This window comes from Pocillopora verrucosa, chromosome 6 (assembly GCF_036669915.1).
Source record: "Pocillopora verrucosa isolate sample1 chromosome 6, ASM3666991v2, whole genome shotgun sequence".
NCBI lineage: Eukaryota > Metazoa > Cnidaria > Anthozoa > Scleractinia > Pocilloporidae > Pocillopora > Pocillopora verrucosa.
In genome coordinates, this window is record NC_089317.1 from 14,119,454 (window position 1) to 14,141,962 (window position 22,509).

The 22,509-nt window shown below is 36.6% G+C and overlaps 1 protein-coding gene across 1 annotated transcript in view; it reads left to right on the forward strand.

Moving 5' to 3' along the window:
• The first annotated feature begins 788 nt into the window (after positions 1-788).
• LOC131787144 (neural cell adhesion molecule 2) overlaps positions 789-22,509 on the forward strand; it is a 33,257-nt gene continuing 11,536 nt past the window's right edge. Inside the window, exons 1-6 of the mRNA XM_066168620.1 lie at positions 789-909; positions 1,972-2,319; positions 10,291-10,545; positions 16,225-16,497; positions 17,596-17,844; positions 21,896-22,162. Coding sequence (XP_066024717.1) covers positions 843-909; positions 1,972-2,319; positions 10,291-10,545; positions 16,225-16,497; positions 17,596-17,844; positions 21,896-22,162 — 1,459 coding nt within the window. The 5' untranslated portion in view covers positions 789-842. The remainder of the gene's footprint in view (positions 910-1,971; positions 2,320-10,290; positions 10,546-16,224; positions 16,498-17,595; positions 17,845-21,895; positions 22,163-22,509) is intronic.

Here is a 22,509-nt window from a genome sequence, read left to right on the forward strand (position 1 = left end):
TTGAGGAAACAAAATCGGGAAGGTCATTTACATCCATTTACTTCAGAATTCCCCATAAACGTAGGGTGTGTACAATTCCTGAAATTCCCGTTCGTTATTTCACGAATCATTTGACGTTTCAGTGTTGACAAATTTTTCGTATTACGTAAGTAAAAAACATTGAACTTCTCTCAACGGACTCAACGCCGCAAGGAGAATCTCTCTCATAATTTACTTCTTAAGAGACAACGTTACCGTCTAAAATTCAAACGTTACTATTAGGCTTCTCGGCGCATAGATAACCTAGTAAATAGCTCAAACATACTGAAAACGTTTTTATTAGTTTTTTGTATATCTTTATCTGTGAGCCACATGTGAGTAAACAAAAACAGAGAAGTATAGTTTGATGGCTTGTTTTCATGAATCTAGGATTTCGGGAATCGCTATAAACTACGCGATCACACATTTATTAATATTTCTTCTTCTCCTAATGATTGATACAGGAAGAAAATAGTAACGGTGTAATGCTGCTTTTTGTGCCCGTTATATAAAAAAAATTGTAATCGCATTTAGCTTACAGTTAAAAAAATCCCGTGGAAATTGTTCAAAAGGAATATATCCTAGTAGTAATTTGATGACAGCCTCAAAATATTTAAACAAAATCAAGAAACTGCCGCAGGACCTCAAGGCTTTTTTGTTCAGGACGATCTTGTATATCTCAGGTCTGAACTTTTCGTGGGGAACAAGTGCTGAACTTACATGAAGTAATTGAAATTTTAACCGCTGTACTATAAACTTGTGTGTTCGACCCTCGACGAACGCCTTCGATGTAGCGTCACCCGCGTCAGCTAGGATCTGACAAGATGATGTCTCTCCGTGATTATGAAATTTACTTACTCTTTCTTCTGCTGGTAAAGTTTCACGGGTCAGGTAAGTGTGAAATTTATTCTCCCGTTTAAAGGATTTTACAGTGTGTCTTACCATGTCTCATTTGCGGCTTAGACATACGTAAACGCCGATCCTTTATTCTGAACGTGATGTTCGTCAAAACGATTTCCGAACTCTAAGGTGGCTTTCAACAGTTTTTGTATTTAAAAAATTAAGATATAATTTGTGGATTTCAATCACGTGAGAAATGAAGTCTGAATAACTATGATGCGATAGAAATCAAGAGCAAAGGATTTTTTATGCACAAGGTGATTATAGCAAGAGCACTAAATTTCCAAATGGCTGCCTAGCATTTTGTCGAATATTTGCAAGGAAGTGGTAATTGCAACAGAAGAAAAATTAAATTGCAAAGAATACAAGCAAGAATACAGGCAAGAATACAGACAAAAGTGGTGCATGTGAACTTTGATTTCTTTTCCAATTTTTTGACATGAACGTTTCAGTAGGGAACTTTAACGCCCACGAGAATTTTGTTCTGGTCATCAAGAACGCTTAAATGGTTTCTTTTCTTTTGTTTTCTTCTGTCATGCACATCTTAAGTGATGGGCAGGATGCTGAGATAAGACCATACAAATTTCAAAAACTAGAAGCCAAAAGACCAGAAAATGAAATGAGTGGAAAAATAAATCCCTCAGTTGGTGGTTTAACGTATAATATATGTGGACATTTCCCCTTTCCATTTTCCACTTCAACAAGTCCTTCTTCAAAAAAATTCTTTACGTGTACCACTTTTAAATTTTGGAAATTCACCATGGTACATATTTCAGAAATTAAAGAAAGTGGAACTTGTCAAATATGATTTTAACAAGACACAAACAGTTACATTACTGTTATTGAACCTTATTTCTTAGAAAATGAAAGTATATTTCAAGCTGATTGATACCAGTGAATATCAATCTAGTGCCTATTTACACTTATTGTTGTTACTGCTTACACTTAAAGTGTCTCTGTGGTGGTCTCTATTTAAGCCCTTTTTCCTAAATATTGTTCTTACACATGTAACTAAAGGGCTGATAATATTATGTTTATGGTTGTCTATTTTAGGGGGTGTAAATGTGCGTTTCACCCAGGAACCTTCTAATCCAAGCTACTTTAACAATGGTAGTGATGCCAACCTGGTGTGGAACTACACTGATCCACTTAATGAGGTTCAGGAAATTCTCTATAAAGTTGAGGTGGATGGTGAATTGAAGAAAATGATAGTTAAGAACAGTGGTAGTGTCCAAGAAAGTCCAAACATTCCTCCATCTTACAAAGGAAGACTAACAATTGAAGGAAGAGCTACCCTGGTTATCAAGAACATCAACCCTGGAGACAATACCAATTTTTACTGTGAACTCGTTGGAAGCTTTCTTGACACGTTTCAAAGTACAGTGAAGCTTATTGTGGCAGGTACATAATACAGACATAACCATTAATATTCAAACATAGATCAAATGCAATCAACTCATGTCTCTCGTATTTCTGAGATCTGGAGAAAGTAAACGATAGCATGAATATGCACAACCCTTTATATACAGGACTAAAAGTGGCTAGCTAACCTGACTTTTGGAAACTTTGCTTCCTTTGCTTGGCTTACTCTGTTATGCATAGATAACTATTATTAATATGAGAACTTAGATTTTCTCTTGGCAAAGCTGTTAATTACAAATGGTCAGTCATAATTAGAAAAAATGCAAAAATCAATGAAGGTAAATATTGCATGACCAATCACAGGCAGCATGTGAAATTAATTTGGTGTGAAAAATGGTATAGCTTTTCATGCCTGTTAATTAAGGGGACTTGCCAAAGGGAATGGAAGTTAGCATTGCGCTGTTCGTTGCTATATGAGGATTTTGATGTTCAAGGTTTGCAGATATCAAGGCTGTGCTCTAGCGGCGCCCGGTCGCCTCAGGCGACTAACATTTGGTCTCGGGCGACTAAAAAAGAAAAGCGGTCGCCTGTCCGAGCGCATAGATTTCGGCTTGCGTGAAAACCCGAAACAAACCAGCAAACGTATAGAAACGGAACGAAACAAAAAGAAACTCCATCGTGCTCCCCGGCTCCCGCTAGCCCGAAAAGCAGTTTCAATAGTGGAGCGCGTGATTAATAAAACGAAACCGTCCTTTATGCAAATTTGTGTTTATTTAATTAGCTTTGTCCATGGCATGCAAGATGTTTATCAGCACCATATTTGGCAACTTGCTCTCAATTGTGATCATTCGATCAAAATTCGACGAAAATGAAACTTTAATATAAGAACACTTTTGTTTCGAAACCTATTTTAGTAGTCTTCAAAGAAATTTTCTTAGCAGTTTTAACATGTATGTGGTTAATTTATAACAGGATTTCATGATATCACAAGTTCGCCAAAATAGAGTACGTGACTGCTAAATATAGTAACTCACTTCGCCGCCCGTGCCCGGTGAAGTTAATATTGAACGAGAGAGATTAAAGATGAAACTGTTTGGCAATTCTGCAGATTCCCTGGAACTGTAAGAAGTATACAACGATACTCTTTCAAAATGTCACGGATTAGTAAAGATTGTCATTCAGCAATGGTTTCCTCGGCCGGATGTCGCACAAACTTGCAATCAAGTTTTAATTAAACATTCTATCAATGGTTTCGTCTACTTTCTGAAATTTTAACTTTCTTGCAAATAGTAAGTTGCAATGACGAAGGCTTCCCGATTCACTGTAACTTTCTCTAAAGAGAGCTAGATAAACTTTGAAGTCCATGCATGAATCAAAATCTCTGAATAAGGATTTTTTTATTGTCAATTATTAACTGATTCAACTGTAAAATGGATTATTAATTAATTAATCAATTAATTATTTATTAATTAATCAATTCGGGCAACCAACCTGGAAGGCTGGGCGACCTACTTGTCATGGTTAGGCGCCCTTTGGGTGCCTTGAAAATTTTCCTAGAGCACAGCCTTGGATATAAATTTAGTCAACAGAATGGTGACTTCCTCAAGTAATTTCTTACACTAAGGGGCAAGTCAAGACTAAGAAGATTTGAGCAATGAAGCAAGATTTTATAATCCAAGCTATTTATGCTCTTTATGCTCTTTAAAAGATGCTCAGCAGGCAAACAGAAAATAATTCAATGATAATCAACATGGCCAGGTAGGAATGCTGTCCTTAGCAGATGCTGTTATTCACTTGTTGTGAAGAATCCAAACTCACTGTTTACTACATTAACAAATTATGTATGTGCCAAACAATGGCTGCAATGTGTATTTATGCTCATTATTTTTGTGTAGTATTTCTTGTGCTTTTTATGTTAGCATCTATTTTAGTCAACTTTTCTTGTCTTTACAAAGTTTCTCACTTGTAGGAAGCGACTTTAAGAGTTCACCAGAGCAGTTTCCTTTGCTTGAAGCAAAAGCTGTTTGTATTGCAGGCAGTGTCCTTATGGACGAAGCAGGGACATCTTTGTTTTTTCTCTCCCTGTTGCAATTGACATAACTGTCCATATGGATGTTTAACTAAATCCTGGACCAACTTCTTCATCTTCAAGATCCAAATGGAAGTGGCACTATCATGGATGCCAGAGTGGAAGAACAGTCAGGCATGTGAAGCAACAAAGGTTTTTAATATTCAAACCACCATGACACCTCATTGTCACCAATTTGCATTTCACTTGGGAAATGACAAAAATCTTGTTCATATTCCACTGATATCAGCTTGGACATGCTGCAATCCACCACTAGATTTCAGTGTTTGGAATGCTCACTCACTGAATACCAAAGTATTGTCACTTTGTAATCTTTTGTTATCTCATCTTCTTGACCTTCTATCTGTGACTGAATCGTGGCTTACCTTGAAAATAGTATTACCATTGCCAACCTTATAAATTCACTTAAAGATTATGCTGTTTATCACTTGCCAAGATCCACTTGCAGAGGAGGTGAATTTATAATAACACAATAATAATAATAACAGTTTATTAAACTTTCGTGCAGTAACATACTGAATTAACAAGTTATAATACAATGAGAACTTAGTAAGAACAATTATGTACATTTCTGTATATGTTAAGTACAAATTATACACACCACACCAGAACATGCATCACATTTGTTAAAAATACTTAAAAAAAAGCTGCTTAAGATGGTTGGCTTCCGATAAATCTTTTAACTTTAATCCTGTTGTGCGATGATTAAAGTCACCAGTAATTACAACCAGGCCATTTGGCTGGTCAGATAATAGCATGTCAAGATTTCTTTGAATATGTTGCTGCAAAATCACATTCTCAGGTTCACGGTTACTAGTAGAGTAGTATATCACACCTAACACAATTGATTTAATTTGTCTTGGTAGACTATGTGGCCTCATTGATATCCAAATTGATTTGACTTCGTCTTGATTACAAGATTCTAGGAATTTACATGGCACTTTGTGATCTAAATTAATACACACTCCTCCTCCTGTAGTAATTCGATCCTTGCAAAATAGATTGTAACCAGGGATAGCAACATAAGAATCTGGCACATTAGGCGACAGCCAAATTCAGTAATGCAAATAGCACTTACAGAGTTGAGCTCCACAATTTGTTGAATCTCATCCACCTTGTTCGTTAATGCTCTCGCATTTGTTGACAGGATAACAGGTATATCATAAGATTTCTGATGTTTGACCTTCCTTAAGATGCTCTAACTCACCGCTCTCCCTGGTTTATCAAATTCGCGGATGGCTATACTGCTTGTTCAGGGTTGTTTACCAAGTTCACTACAAGTTATCCTACATGGAATTGGTCTTTGACTGGCATAAGGCCTCTCTCCTGGGGAACACTGAGCACCACCTTATCAAAGTGTCAAAGTGTAAATTTATGTTATTTGGCCACTCTTCACATCTTGGAGATTTCTCTTCTCTGTTGTTATCTATAAGTGGTGAAGATCTTGAACGTGTGGATTATTACAAATATCTTGGATTCATACTGAATCAGCGTCTGTCTTGGGAAGATCACGTCTCAAACATTGCCTCCAAAATATGTAAACAAATATCAATTTAATCTAGAATTAAATAAATGCTACCTCTATCTGCAAGACTAACTTTCTATAACACCATGATCAAGCCCATTTTTGAATACAATAGTATTGTGTGGGGAGACAAAAGAAATACAGTTCACATGGACACTCTTCAAAACAGAGCTGCGAAGATAATCCTTGGCAGAGACTTAAGAGATTCTGCTACACAAGCTTTGAAAGATCTCAACTGGTTAACTTTAGTCAAAAAGAGAACTATTGACTGATGTATTTTTGTTTACAAATGCCTGAAAAACCTCATTGAGTTTGATTTTGGTTTTAAATAATTTAAAAATAGACGTGATTACAATACTATAAACAAACAAAACCTTGCATTTGAATTATTAAAGACAAACTGGGGTTTTTTCAAAACTGTCCCACACTGTGGGAAGGACTGGAACACCATCGACTTGGAAACCAGAAACACTGACAACCTCGCTGCCTTTAAGAAATCAATTGTTAAGATTTTTTCTTAGCATTATATTTCTCTATTTTGCATATACCTTTGTTTTATTTTACAATCTTTTATATATAATATTAGATATTTTCATTATTTGTTTATATTTTTGACATTTAGCTAGGATCTCCCCAAAAATCATGTTTGTATGAGTGGAGCATCCTCAATAAAAGATCATTTCTTAGAAGCCCGTTTGCATTAAGTCTCCTGAGACAAGTCCTGAATTCCTGGTCATGATACTTTTGGGAACAAAGAGCAAATAGTTCTTGTCGGCTATAAACCTTGCAAGCTGCAAATGATGACAAATGGGGGCAGTCCTCATTGTGTGGGCTTTGCAGCTGTAAATTGACCAAGTTACTGGAGTCAGTCTGAGGCTTTGGAGGTCCAGGGTTGGCATGAACATCCATACATTCTGTAAGATCTTTAGGTGGAAGAAAGACGCAAATAGAGCCACACTTCCTCCATTCTACAACTGGTCTCTTCGGAGTGTGAGATAGGTTTTTGTTCAACCAAGTTTGTCCAGCGCACTCAGCAGGGATTTTCATATGAAATAAATGGCTATTTGCCGAGTTTAAATCCTTATTTCTCGATTTAACGCACACCGAAGGAAAAAATATCAATGAAACTAGAAGAAAGTGGAGTAAAATTATAGAACTTTAAAGCTTGGCAGGACATCTGCTGTGTCTTCTTTTAGGAATCAGTTGACAACTTGGACGACGTAATAACTACTTATGATAACACATTGCATCTTCTACTTGACAAGTACACCTCACAACAAACCCTTAGGCCACATGCGCCTTGGTCCTCAGAATATCTTCAAGAACTAAAACATGTTAAAAGGTGCTATGAAGGAAAATTTCAATTCACTAAGACATCAATTGACATGCAAATTTACTATCAAGCCTGCTGCAATTATAATAACTTGTTTGAGGTCACTCGAAGGAGAAATTTAGAACATCTAATGTGAAGCAGCTTTTCAAGCTTGTTGATGGTATGTTCACTGGAAAGTCTTCTCCACCTCTACTAACACATGACTCGTTTGAACACCTGGTTGAGAGTTTTGGCAACTTCTTCAAATCTAAAATCATTGATATCAGACATTCTCTCTCTCAGAAACCTTCTTGGCCTAAATGTGTGACTAATGTATTGTACTCTACCCCTTTCAGTCAGTTTGATCATGTCTCTCCTAATGGTCTTAAGACTATCATTCAGTCATCAAAAAGTAAAAGTTGTGCTCTCAATCCATTACCTACTTGTTTGTTAAAGGACTGTGATGTCATGAACATGTCTTTGGATCAGGGCATTTTCCCCTCTTTCTTCAAGAAGTCACCAATTTGCCCTCTGATAACAAAGGACAACCTTGATGCTGATGTCTTTTCTAACTATCAACCTATCTCCAATCTATCATTTCTTGCTAAGGCATTAAAGAGAAGAGTGGCTTTCCAGATTGAAGGATATCTCACCACCAATGGCTTATTAGCTAAAATGCAATCAGCATTAATGATATACATCAAGCCATTGACAACAAATGTGAAGCTGTTCTAGTGTTGTTAGACTCATCTGCAGCTTTTTACACAATTGACCACACTATTCTTCCGAATAAGCCTTGGTATCACAATGATTTCTTCAAAATTTGGTTTATTCCATAACTCCTTGTAAGATTTTGTGACGCTTACACAAATGATATCTATGTTACAACTGCAGTTGGAAGCTTTCCTAATTGATGGCTCTTAAAATCTGAACAAAGTTTAATAGGGCCTAATATAGTTGGGGGTAAATGGAAATATTTTAATATGGAAACATTTTGAACCTCCTTTAGATCTAAGAACTTTTTGAGCAAGCTACTCCATTCTCAAGGAATCTACATACAGCTTCCTCGACCTTTAACACTTGCACATAGTATAGGTCTAAGTACTACTGAAAATCAAGTTTTTTTCTCCTGTCATTAAATTAGACTTTGCTCCTCTTACCAGTAGTCTCCTAGCTACTCTGGCTTTGCATTTCTTACTCAAACCTTTAGTTTGCAACAAGAATATTACTTCTGGTACAAAGATGAATCAAGTAGTATTTTTGGTGTCGCCTCTCCACTTTCTACCTCTATAACTCCTGTCCCACCATCTCCTGTAGTTTCTTGATTAACATCAACATCTCTTGATGGTCTAGAAGACAGTTTCTGTGCTAATGTCAAACATGCTCAAATCTTGTTTCAATTACTTCTAGGAACTGCTTAGCATGAATTCAAGCAGCCTTTTTGCTCTCATGTATTCCTAACCCAATATTGTGAAAACTGCCTGTTTTGTGTTTTCACCAAAACTAAGACTGGATCATGTTGTAATGAAAATTTTATTGTTTTTTCTTTTTTTTTTTTTTTTTTTTTTTTTTTTTTTTGTGGGGGGGGGGGGGCCGGCCCCCATAATTTATTTGCTAGCAAGTGCCTCTGTTTACCTCATATTGGCTATGGCTGATTTCACAAAGGACTGACTCAAATTACCGGTATCCTGTCATATGTTTTGGAAACACTGATTCACAATTGTATTGAAATGCAACTCTCTTTAGGGGGGTAACATGTGTTTGTAGACCTCTGATGGAATGAGGCTGCTTCACTGTAAATATACAGGCACCAATGCAACTAAATTTTCACTCTGGCGACCAAATCCTGAAAACTAGTCACCAAATTGGCGACTAGAATGCTTCATCATGACCTTCCCAAGAGATAAAGTGAATTTAAAGATTTGCAAAGATAAATCCACAGCAAACTTCATCGTTAAGTTTGTTTCCAAAATGCAGCAAATAGATCTCGATCGATAACTAGACGCCAGGTGAACTTGTGTATCATCCATCCCAGTGTCCAATTTGCAGCACATTGAAGATCTTTTTCCTAACTTAACTTTGGAGGGTCTACCTAGAAAGCTGACAGCATAAAAAAAGGGTTGTGTATGTCTTTAAAATGGTGACCAACTTTTTTTGAATTGGCTACCCCTTTGAAAAATTTAGGAGCCAAGTGGCTATTGGAAAAAAAATTAATTTCACATCCTGAATATAATACCTGTGACAGATTGAGGATGTGTTTAATTTGCTAAGAGATAACCTCTGTCGGGAAGTAGCAAAATGTTTAATAATTTTAGTTTTAGAGTGAATTGTCAATTGTGGTCTCCATACAGTCCATTCTTAATACAGAAAATTAGTCCTTTTTCTTTGCATTTGACTTGGGCTTAAGAATATTTTATTTGTGGGTATAATTCTTCAAAGTGCAAGGGAAAAGTCAGAAACTCTCCCCTCTGCAAACTCCCTTTGCAGAACAATCATGATAAACAATCAAATTATGTAATGTTTGATAAAAGAACAATCAATTCAAGGAGATGAGTAAGTTCTCCTTTTAAGATTAAGTAATAGCAAGCAGCATTCAGCATGCCACTGGTGTATTCTTTTTATCCCAAAGAATCCACAGTTTCTCTTTCATCAAAATTTCAGTTTTCTGGCTGAGGATGCCTTCAGTAGATCCTTTGTCAGGCTAAGTTCCAAGTGAGGTGTGGCTTGATTGGCTGTTCCTATTTTTTTGTTTGTGCAGCAGTTAAAATTTTATCCAAAAACAAAATGGTAGTAGCTTAGAACCTAGGGCACTAAGCCCAATGAGTGACTTCCTGAATGGGCCCTTCTTTCCCTAAGCAGAGGTCCCATTTTACAGTTTAGCTTTTGAGCAAGTTCTCCAGTAGCTAGTGCTAGCAGGTTATTTTGTACTGAATAAAGTTTGAGCCTCCTTGTACAAGTTGGTTTTTGGGAACCAATTGCTGGATAGTTATGTTCATTTTATTGTAATTGGGTTAATTTTAAGACTCAGTCCAAGTAAGATTTGTTATGCCATTTGAGAGATGATATAATCTCTTTACCTTTTAGTGGCACCAAAAATAAACCTCTCTTCAAGAGGAGAATATTACATTGAAGGATCCAATGTCACCATAGCCTGTGAAGCTTCTGGGGAACCACTGCCAGATGTAGCATGGATTAGAAATGGAGTACTTGCAAGTTCAGGGAATAAAGCTGCACTTTTAAAGTTCAATAATATGAACAGAATGGATGCAGGACAATATACATGTCAAGCCAATAACTCAGTCGAAGTCACTGCCATTGATACAACAATTGTAGTTCACTGTAAGTACATTTTAACCTAACATGTAACTTCCTAGTTCTTAATTTACTTTATTTACAGTGTGACTCCTGTTATCAGGGCCAGTTACGCAAAACTGATGAATCCATTCAAAATCCATTCAATTTGGCTTTGTGTGCATTGGTCCCAAGTATTGGTTGGGACAATTGAATTTTGGTGGAATCATTGCTCACATTATTTTGCTTCAGAGGACATAAAAAATTTTTAACAAGTCATTGCTTCAGTTGGATTGTGTGCTAACTCAGAAAATGGCTTGAAGCCATTTCTGAGTCATTGTGGCAACCCAAAATTAATTCCATATGACTAGCACATAAGGCTAGTGCATATTTTGATTCTCTGTGAGGGCTCTGGTTGGGGCTTAATGGAAAGCTGAGAATTGGTCAAAATTCTCACTGTGAGCTGAGAAATTACATGTTTGTTTTACTGATAGCTGAGATCAGCTGATAGATGTGAAAATGGGCTGAAACTAAAACTGCATGCTTAAGATTTACACACATATTTGCATGTGTGATGTTTGAATAGAGATACTATTTAAGGGCAATAATCCATTTAATATTTCTTGATTCAAAGGTCTTGCCACCTTATACTAAATACTCAACTGTTAAATAACACAAAAGCGATGGACTGTACTGTGGAGTGATTACAACCTTTACTTTTTTTTCATTTAAAGACAGTGAAAGGAAAGACAAATGCTGCGCTTCAGTAATTTTTTTTTTGACTTTCTGGTTTGGGAGGTTGTGTAACCTGCAAGCACTTCATGTACACCACCCTGCTATGTGAGATACCGGGTACTTAATTTTTTCAGTGTTTGCATATGGGTAGGCATTCAACTTCTGTTGTCAGGAGCTGGTAAAAAGAAGCATGAATAGTATGCTAATCTTTGGAGTTCAAAGTCACTCATTGTTAGAAAAATTACACAGACATGATGTCTTGGAGTAAACCACATATATAAAACCTGACCTGTTACAGCTAAAAATTCCATACAAAGCCAGTTTAGTAGGGTCCACATCTCACCCCATGAAAAAGAGGCACCTTCAGGTAATCCACTGTTTGCTGCCATTTCTTATGTTTTTACGGAAAAAAACTTCCAGTCATATTACTAGGTCTTAAAGACACAAGGCAAGCCATGCTCAACTTTTGAAAATTGTCACATGACCAGGCATGTGACCTCTGGGGAACCCAAATCCACCCTCCTGCCTTAAAATGAAATCATACTTGTGTCATCTTTCCAAATCTGGTATTTACACCACATTTTACCTCAGAGTAATACATATTGTAAAAAAACACAATATTGTAAGGTATTTTGATCTATTGAGCTTTAAAGTGACTTATCTCCGAAGTTAATTGACAAAAAGCTAGCCTTTTAAACCTGTATGCTTCATCTGCAAACTATTTTACAGTTCCTCTCCAAAGCTACTCTCTTCATTGCTTTCTTCTAAGTCACTGACACAGGTTGGACCAAAGGGGTTCCCACGTGCTTCATCTTCTGCCATGCAGAAGCACCCTGCTGTGCAAGCAAGTCCTGTGTTGCTGCAAGAGCAGTTTTGCCGGCAGCCAGACATCTTGCACTTGCATTTCATCAGCTTGAGAAGGCTTACAGGTGTCTGTGCTTTTGTGATTGTCAGTGGTACAAGAAGCTCCTCATCCTTTGTCTGTCCATGACCCTCCAGTGATCCAAGATCCTGCGTAGCGTCAAGAGAACAACTACAAACACTTTGTAGTTTGATTGCTTCAGATGGTGAAGTACACAATCAGTCATTGGTGGAAGCATTTCATGTTTCTGCTTATTCTTGCAGAACACGAGATAAAATAATTTATCTGCAGTGCTTGTCTTTTTGGTTGTCTTGTATAAGCTGGAAACATAGGCTTCACTTTTGCCAAGTGTGCAGTGAGCAACTGACAGGAAAATGCACTGGTTTAACTAGTGTCAAAAATGTAGCATTCATGTTAAAAAATGATCTAAAGTGAAAGTTCAATTACCAGCAATGAAACTAGAAATCAATGGTGGAAAACATTCAAGCCATACCTTTTCTTTTGGATTGGAAATACATTTTTGCCATTGTACTGGTACGGGAGTGGCAGGACCTCTGATTTGAGTATTGGTCAAAGACCAAACGATTAAAACGATTAAGACCAGTGGCTAAATTGGAAGGGCAATTGTAGACATTGTACAGTGATGACTCAATAGTTACCAATGAGATGATGATGATGATACTTTTCACTTTGACAGAACTCACTACAGTTTTTTTTCTACCAAGCGGTTATCTTGGGGAAAAATTCAAGTCTAAGTTTCAAACTCCATGTTCCTCAGAAGTTTTCAGGGAGGGTTTATAAGAAAGAATCATGTTTTTGTTTGAGGATGTTTGTTGTGTGATTTAAATCAATGCTTTCTTGACTTTGTGGACTGTTCAACTGAACACAAAATATAAATCTCATTTGGTTATTTTTTCAGCAGAAATGAAGTTAATGTTCAAATGCAAACAACTTTGGACTTTGACGATTGTGATCTTTCACAAATTTAGACTAATAAATTAAAGGTACTCAATTTAAGTTAAAATATGGATCTCCATTGGCAACACAGTGCTGTTAACAACTTGCATCAACTTGCATGGCTGGAACTCGATACTTGCCATTTTCAGAGGTTATCTTGGTAACTGCAATTACAAACAGGGGAGGTCAGCTCTATTTCAATCTAATGGTGCACTAGTAATGGAGCGGTAAGTTCTGATAACTAAATCTTTTGCTCTGCGATGACTGATTCATCTACTGGGATTGGAAAAATGTACATGTAGTCTGCCAACTTTGGTTTATGAATCCATCTCGGCACTCTGAGCTTCTCCATCAAGGGATATTATAAGCAGTTGGTTGAAATTTTGACATTGTAACTTTGAGCTTCCAAGTAAAGCTCTAATAGGCAGAGTAACAGCTCAGTAGAATAACAGCTTGGCTCGAAGCTGTCCTCTTGGCATCAATACACTGGGGAATATGATGAGAGTACAAAGGCAGTGCTTTCCAAGGTCTACACAAACCACATTGATAGGGCCACAGCCAATATACTTAGCTATCCGAAGGAGGTTTGAGGGGTTGCCACATTTGACTTTTTTCAGGCCACAGAAACCTGATCAGTCATCAATGTACGTCAATTCTTGCCCCTTGTCAGCTGACAAAGTGTGGTAATGTTTCTTCGCTGGCTCCAAAGTAGCAAAAAATTCAACACAATAGTCTTTACAACACTTTCAACCTCTCTGTCAGATTCACAGCAGTCGAAGTGGACAGCCATTTAACAGCCTCCGTGATCACCTGCAATGAAATGCTTACCAACATGTTCAGGTGCTGTAATATCCACTCTTTTTCTCTTATTCAGGTGAGTTCTTTTTCAAATAAAAAATTTGTTTTGTCAGCAAACTCCAAAATGAAATGAAAGGCATTTCACTTTCATTTAGGTTTTCAGCCAATGGAAATAAGGCCTGTTGATGCAAGGAGGAAATGCTTTAAGAAAATTTGTTCACAAACAAGTAGTTAGGCCTAAGTCTAGTTGTTGATATTACTGATACATAGAAGAAATAAAAAAAAAAATAATTTGGTGGTTTGTTGAGTTATGTTGTACACTGTACCTCCTAACTCCAAAATGTTTCCCATTGGTGGGGAAAGTGTCACTTGCCATCAGTCAAAACTCATTAAAAGCTCAGATGCATTAAGCAAATCTTTAATTGCAAGTGTGCACTATTTTTCTTGTAAAGCTGCTTTCTTCTTGCCAATCAACTAAACTGATTTTGATCGCACTTTAAGAGAAGATGAGGGATGACAAAGACAATAATGATGAAAAAAATAGAATAATGTATGAGGAATTATCATGGCGAGCCAGTGCTTTCCGTAAAGAATTGTTGTTGGCATGTAGACATAAGCTTTCGCACAAACAGAACCTAAAGAAAGGTGTTCAATTTCAATGTCATTGACACTGTGGTTATCAAATATTTAGTTGTTTGAAAGTGTGCACGCGATAATACAATTTTCAAATTTGGTGCAGACAAAATTTGCTGAGATTTTTGGCAGAGCAGAACAAGTTTTGTCAGCCTAGTGTGTAGGGTACCTAACTCCTTTGGGCAAACAAACATGAGAAGTATTGAATTTTTTATATCTTAGCAATTGGAAACAAACAATTTCAAGTAACGTGTCTGAACTTCTCATTTGTTACAAACTTGTTCTTCATTCATTAGTCCAAGGTTTAGAACATAGTGTTATAGAAAAGAGCAATCGTTTGGCTGTTGAAAAAACCATACTATTCTACCACAAGTAAAGTTTTGAATCAGAAGTTTTCTGGTTTGAAAAGAATTTCAAATTTTCAACAGTTTTGGATTAGATAGAGGAGATGTGTTGACAGAAGGAAAGAATGGTTTGGAAAGCTAAAACCATATTTTAAACACCCTATTCAAATATATGTTTTAAGACTTGATAACACTTCTCGTTCTTCTTATTCTGGTATATTTTCATTTACCTTTAAGATCTAATTACTATGCCAGTCAGAAGAAATTGTACAAATGATATTGATGCAGTATGGCAAAATATCCTGAATTGTGTCAGGGAAATTGCCTTCCTTTTATGGGACAGAATTACTATAGAGGTATCCACAAATTAATGATTAATTCTTGCCTAACTCCTCTCTCTCTCTCCCCCCCCCTTATTCACCCATGAGAGTGTTCTGAGTTTAGTTTACTTGATTTTTTTTCATTCACAGTTTACATTCTATTGCCTGTGTGAAGTTACTTATCATCACAGTTATAATTTTATTTAGCCTGTTTTAGACTCTAAGGAAGTAAAACAAAGCACAATAGTATGAATGCAACCTGACTGAAATCTCCCCTGTTTTTGGTTTTTTGCTCTGCTGCTACTATCATGCTATATACTATTTTGCATGAATTTGCAACTGTTTAACTTGCTCAACTCCTGGAGCAGGTTATATTTTATTTGACAAAGCACTTTGCAGGGCAAACTTGAAAAAGCTTGGATTGTTAACAAAAAATGAATTGCTTGTTTGCATTTTTAGTAGTGAAGTTGAGCCAAAAATCCATGATGATTTTGGAGATGCTCCTCTCCTTGGAACCACCTAGCCTATGAGGCTCTTGACTTAAGTTTTCTCTTAAATTGATCAAGGGAGGCTCTGTTCCACAGAAAGTTCTTAGATAACTGTATACATCCTGGTACCAATTGAGCAAGATAAGAAATGTCCTAGATTCAAATTGGGTTTTCACTTTTTTTTCATGTCTGATAACAAGTAAAGTTGGCCTTCTCAAATTGCTCATTTTGTTAACAGGGGATCTGAAATAGTTCTCCTAGTAATGACACAGTTGGTTTTATTTTTCTTGCTGCAGTTATGCCATTGTTTTTCTGCATGCAATGTTTAAGTTACTGTATTTTGCTTTTAGTCAGTATTCTAACCATTAGCAGATGACTTGCTGCAATTTTCCATTACAAAAGCATCATATTTTCTGCCCAAGGCACTCAATGGATTACTAGATTAACCCACACACAAGATGAGCACTTCCTTGTTGCATTATCATGCACCCTCTAGACTTTTACATGGGGTTATGATTTATTACCAATGGAAATGAATGAGCCATGAAATAAACGGAGATTTGAGGTTTTGATTTGATTTATATTTTTAGACAAACCAGAAGGTGCAAGGCTCACTACCAATGCTTCACAAAATGCTGTCACTGAAGGAGACTCAGTTACATTCAATTGCACAGTTAAAGCTGCTGTGCCACTTGTGTCAATTTACAAGTTCTTTTTCAATGGCCATCTCCTAAGTAATAACAGTAACAGTGAGTATACTCTCACTAAAGTCAATCGATCTCAGCACTATGGTGAATACAAATGTGTCCCACATAATAATGCTGGAGATGGAGCAGAAGCCACTGCAAGACTTAACATAAATGGTGGGTAGACACATCTTTGAGCATTTTTAAGTAGTTTGGAATTGTAATCCAAAACGTGAAAAACATTTTTCACAAGCTTACACTGTGTCAGTGAAACTTCCCACACAGTGAATCATTACAACCCTGAACAGGGGAGAATAGACACACCCTGGTAATGAGGTTGATGTGTTGTGCCTACCCCCTAACCCCCCCCCCCTCCCAAAATAGGCTTCTCCTGGAGTAATGGAGGTGGTTGAGGGGAAGGAGAAAAAAGTATGGGCTGAGGCAGATTTTGGGTGGCTTTATAGACATCTTTGCATTGCTCTCCAGCTAAAGAGGTGTCTCCCTTGCAAGCATTACTCAGCTTGCACCATAATGCTCCTCTCCAAGGTTCTTGAGAAAAGTGCTGGTGAAGGATGCCTGTCCTGAAAAATTTAGCCAGTGCCTAATAATAAAGGGGTGTGTAATAGCAAAAGTTGGGCCTCCTAATAATGAATCGGTATGTAATGATGGACTTGTGCCTAATAATGTTTGACAGGTGCCTAATAATGATGAACTGGTGCCTAGTGATAAAAACCAATGCCTTACTGTGATGAACTTGTGCCTAATAATATCAAAACAAGCCTAATGATGATTCACAAGTGCATGATAGAAACAAAATAATGATTCAGTGGAAATGGTACCCCATGGTCAAATTTGTTTTGTTACCCTAGATTGTTTTCAGACACAAGAAGTCTGTAATTTTGTGGTAGTTGTTTGGGAGCCTTTAAGGTTGTACATTTAATTCTGTAGCAGAATACCTGGAATTTAGGTACAATTTTGAGATTAATCCTAGGTGAGATTAATCCTAGGTCTGATTAAATTTTTTTGGTAGAATAAAGACCAAATTATTATTTCAAGGCAATTATCCTGTGTCTGCCAAAAATTGTAAACTTATGTTTTTCATTAGCATATTTTAAAACTGATGCAAATTCTGATTAGCTGATAAAATGAAAGTAAAAGAAAATGCGCTACATTTTGTAATCTTATCTTTATAGCATATGAAGTGGATGATTTTGAACCAAATCGCACTCTAATGTTATGGTGTGAACATTTTGTTGTTCCTCTCTTCTTATCTAGTTCCTGTCCAGTTTACAGAAGTGCCACAGAATATAACAGTTAATATGTCAAGTCCTCTGTTTTTGAGTTGTGATGCCTCGGGTTTTCCTGAACCTCAGATAAGATGGGAAAAATCTGGGATTAATTTGTCCCACACCAAACAGTTGAACATCACCAGCAGTAATAGGAACGATGCAGGAGAATATGTTTGCAGGGCAAGCAATGGAGTGAGACAGGAAAAGACAGTAAGAGCTTATGTCACTGTGCAATGTAAGTCTTTATTTCAGTATGTCATAAAAAAAAGCTGCCAGTGCTGCTGAATCGATGATACAATCAAACCAATATAGAGCAGCACCATATTAAGCAGTCACCCTGTATTTAGTGGTCAGTTGTCAAAGTCCTGAATTTATTTCCCCTTAGTCACTATAAACTTCATAAGTCATATGGAAGATTCATTGTAGCATGGGGACTGACATATCAATTACCTCAGAAATCTGTAATCATCAGAATTACAAGTCAAGGTGTATTTACCAAGTGCTCAAGTTTCCAAAATGGTCACGTTATTGTTACATGTGCACTCAAGTTCACGCTTTTTCGGGGCCATCTCAGCTGGACAATCCTGTGACTTGTAAAAACATCAAATGTTACTCACATGTTCAAATAATTCACTGAATCAAAAGTTGTTATAACCTTTTTCTTTTACTGTGCTTAAAAAAAATAAATTACGGGTAAGAGAAAGTAATAAAGTTATTGAAACATTCCGTTTTAATTGAAAAACATTTGTGAAGTTATAATTATAATTACCTTCTCATGTAAACAAACCATATAGAAACAAATGATATGAACAGATTCATTCTAATTGTCACAACTCAATCACAAAACCAGATATCTTCAACTTTTATGATCAATAGCCACGTCAGTGAGATTTTTTCGATGTGTACTTTTTCTTATGGCCATCTATTTTAAGTATCTATCTTTTACCAGCTGACATCTGAGAGGAGTCTTAGATTATTCTCAGATGTCTAGAAGACCACATTGGCAATTTACCACATTGTAGGCAAACCCAACATCTGATTGAATTTTATTTTATCAAAAACTTGAAAGGTATTGGATGAAATTAGCAAACACAATTCAAGTCTCCCTTCCTAAGTATTCTGTGATCTTTTTTCTATCAAATGGTGGAGTTTAAAGTTTCTTCTTTCACTGTCTTCTATTCATTCGTTTGTTTTCTTTCCTAACAGTCTTAAATATTATTACTCAGAAATGTTAGGGGCAAATAAAATGTGCACAGTCATGGCAGATATTATGTAGTCAGTTTTATACATACAAGGTATTGCTGGAGTATATCACTGCAGTAAGAGAAATTGCCTTGTAAACAACATTCCAACTAGGAGGAAGCTTTGTGTACACAAAATTTGAAGTTCAGTGCTTTCATTGGTTTTTTGGGCTGCAAAGATCAACAGAGAACAAGAGCTACACCAAACAATTTTTTGAGAAACCTCTATAATAATAGGTGTACACAACTGACATGTATGGGTTAAGTACGTCAAACATTAAGACAGTCAAGTGTTCTAATATAGAATAAAGTTTCAAACTTATTGAAATAAAATTGACCTCTTCACTGAGGTTTTAAATGTAGAAATGTGTAATATCTCTTTACGAGGATAAAAAAGCCGTGCCAGTTATGAAGATGGACTTTGAAAAAACTGCGAAAATATGACCTATCTTTTCACTGAGATTTGAATCATTGGCTGGCACGCAGAGATATAAAAGAGGCTCTGTAAAAAAACTAAAATAATAGAATTGCAGATTTGGAAGAATCATACGACATTACTGACACCTGCTCACCTGACTTCAATTTTCTGAAGAGTAAATTCTGCGACACTTTAGTTTTATCTTCTCACACATGAATTAAAACATAAAATTTAATTATTCGCAAGCAGTTTAGGGAGGAAATTAAACGTTAAATGTTACATAAAAAGAAACACATTACAATAAAACAAAGCAGAAGCATATTACCCACATTTTTATGCTTCTGAATACAGCTTTAATAGGAATTATATATGCAACTGTTTCCTAATGTAAAGTGGGTGCAATAGATGGCCGTTTAAGAAATTTTACCCAAATAACATTACATCCTTCAAGTTGGCATGTACTGAAACCCGAAACAGCTAAACGAAACTACCGAAACAAAACAAACGAAACGACTGTAACGACTGTCATGACTACAACAAAACGACTACAACGATCGAGCAGTTGAAACTATTATTTGACACTTATATTTAGTTTCTATGACGGAACGCCAGCCATATTGAATACCAAAGCGTATACGGAAAGAGGAGGAAGAAACAGATATCGGTATTCATTGACAAGGTCTATTTCCGTGATTTTTGCTATTGATTCTTTTTAATTAAGGTTTCCTCGAAACCCTACGGCAAGCCGATGGCAATCGAGAGATTTCTTAATTTCCGCGTGTGGTAGATCAGGAGTCGATCATAATCGCAATTAGACAAATATGTCGGCTGACACCCCTGGACATTCATTTTATTTTATTGTTATTATTATTTTTTTATTATTATTACTATTATTATTATTATTAACCAACTGCACAAAGTGGAGTACAAATAACGTGCGAATAGAGTTCAAATATCCTGCGATATTGTGCGGCTATTTAGACAGTTGGTTATTTTGTACTGTTAAAGAAACCTGTTTAACCAGTCGGCTGCGCGCGCTACGCTTCTCTATCCGCTCTGCCTTCCCCGCCTTATGAGAAATGAGGAGAGAGACTTAGCAGAAAAAAAAAGCAGTTGGATAATAAATAACTTATTGGACGTTTTGGTGTGTTTGTACGAGTTGTGCAAAATACAAACAACCAAAATACTCAGCTACACTACACACCAAAACGTCTGATAAGATATATTTATTGACCGTTTTTTTTACTTGTTTCGTTTTGTTCGTTACGGTCGTTTCGTTTTGCTCGTTTCGCTTGTTTCGTTTCCGTCGTTTCGTTTTGCTGTTTCGGGCTGAGTACCTTCAGAGTCATAGATGGCTTTTGGGGAAACCGCCTAATCAGTACGAAACGAATTATGCCAAATTAGCGAGAGTCAACACCTACTGAAACATGGTTTTCTAAAATCGTCTGGAAAGTTAGAAATGTGCTTCGCTTGTGGCGCAAATGAAGTTCTTAAATTGCAAGGGTGTATCTTAATTAATTCAAAGAAAATATCCAAGCAAGTTATGGACATGGTTCATGAATTTTAAAGAGATAATGTGACAAAAATTTGCTGGAAATTTGTGCATTAATTATTTGTGGTGTCTCTACGAATTTACCCTCGATGATCACATACGTAATTCCGAGGGTGTAACTCGATGAATTAAACACAAAGTAACTGGTAGTTTACATAAACGGATTTACAAATTGCAAACCGACAATGTGAAAACTGCTCTTGAATTTGAAAACTATAAACAACAACTTTCGCTTACCATGTGGTGCTTGTGAGCACAAGGCAAGTACTCGATCCGTTTCAGCACGCGATCGCCGCTCGGACGCAAAATGCACGCTCTGTCATCTTTCTCTATTTCTTTACTGAGCTTAGAACTTACCATCTTTGTTATTCTATTTACAAACACGACGCTATCGATATCGCTGATCCTAGCAGTACGCAGGACGCGTATCGTACATGAACTTCCTAATGGGCCTTGCTCGCCATAGAGTCTCCTTGGCTCAGGGGTAGAGCATCGGAGCGTGGAATCCGGAGGTCTGAGATTCGATTCCTCATGGGAACTCAGAATTTTTTCTTTGTCCTACGCTCGTGACAAGACGAAAAACATCTTTCTCAATTTCTTTACCGAGCTCAAAACTTACTATCTTTCTTATTCTTTTTACAAGGGATTAATTATTCCACTATTGTTTTCAGTTTTTAGTATTTGAATTTTAGTATGCGATTTACATCCTACGGCCTTATCTGTGCATCGCATCCATCGCATCCATCGCAAAAGGTGTACGCGAAAGAAGAAAACAACTAGAACTAAACCATTTAATTGTTATTTGTGTTCTTTACTGCTTAAAAATTCGTTTCTTCAAAAATCAAATTTAAAAAACGAAAAAAAAAATCAATGTTTGGATCGTTCAGTGCGGCTAAGATGTTGATACGCATTTTTGCTTTGTACTAAAGTGTAGTACCATGGTATATTTTGCCGCTCTCATTACTTTATGTGGTGAAATGACACAGTAGTGGAATGATAAAGCTCGTCGATGTTCTGATTGATACGAAGTATCACCATTTGTTCAGTTGCTTATTGCATTTTTATTTATTCTTAGACCCGCCCACAATTCAAAATGTCACCACGTCATCTAAGAAGTCTTGGATTGGCCAGACAGTGACTTTGAAATGTCTTTCTGATGGTGTTCCTACACCAACACTCTCTTGGTACAAACCTGAAGGAAGTGAAATAAACAGAGTCAGAGCCAGAGAAAACAAAGTACAAGTGCCACTCAAGGGTGATCAAGATTTTGGTCATTACAAGTGCATTGCTGCCAATGGACTTATTCCATCTGATGAGAACTTGATAAAGATAAATCAGATAAGTAAGTTTAAAAAAAACACTGTATTTTGATAAGATGAAAACTATATGAGGTCAGCATTTTCTTTTAGCTTTGCTCATATATATTTTTCGTGTTCGTCACCCTATTACGCCGTATAACGGCGTAATAGTGGAATTATACCAGATATAGTTGGCCTGATCTTTTAGTGGGAAATGCACACATATTTATAAAAAAGATTTAAAGTAAACTATCGACACTTTGCCCTTTGGTAGCATTCAATAAGTTACAAAAGAGCGTTGAACTTCAGGCAGATTGATGACATCCTCCCATGCGAGTATCCATAGGAAACTATGGATACTCGCATGGACTCTTAATTTTTCCTCTTTTTA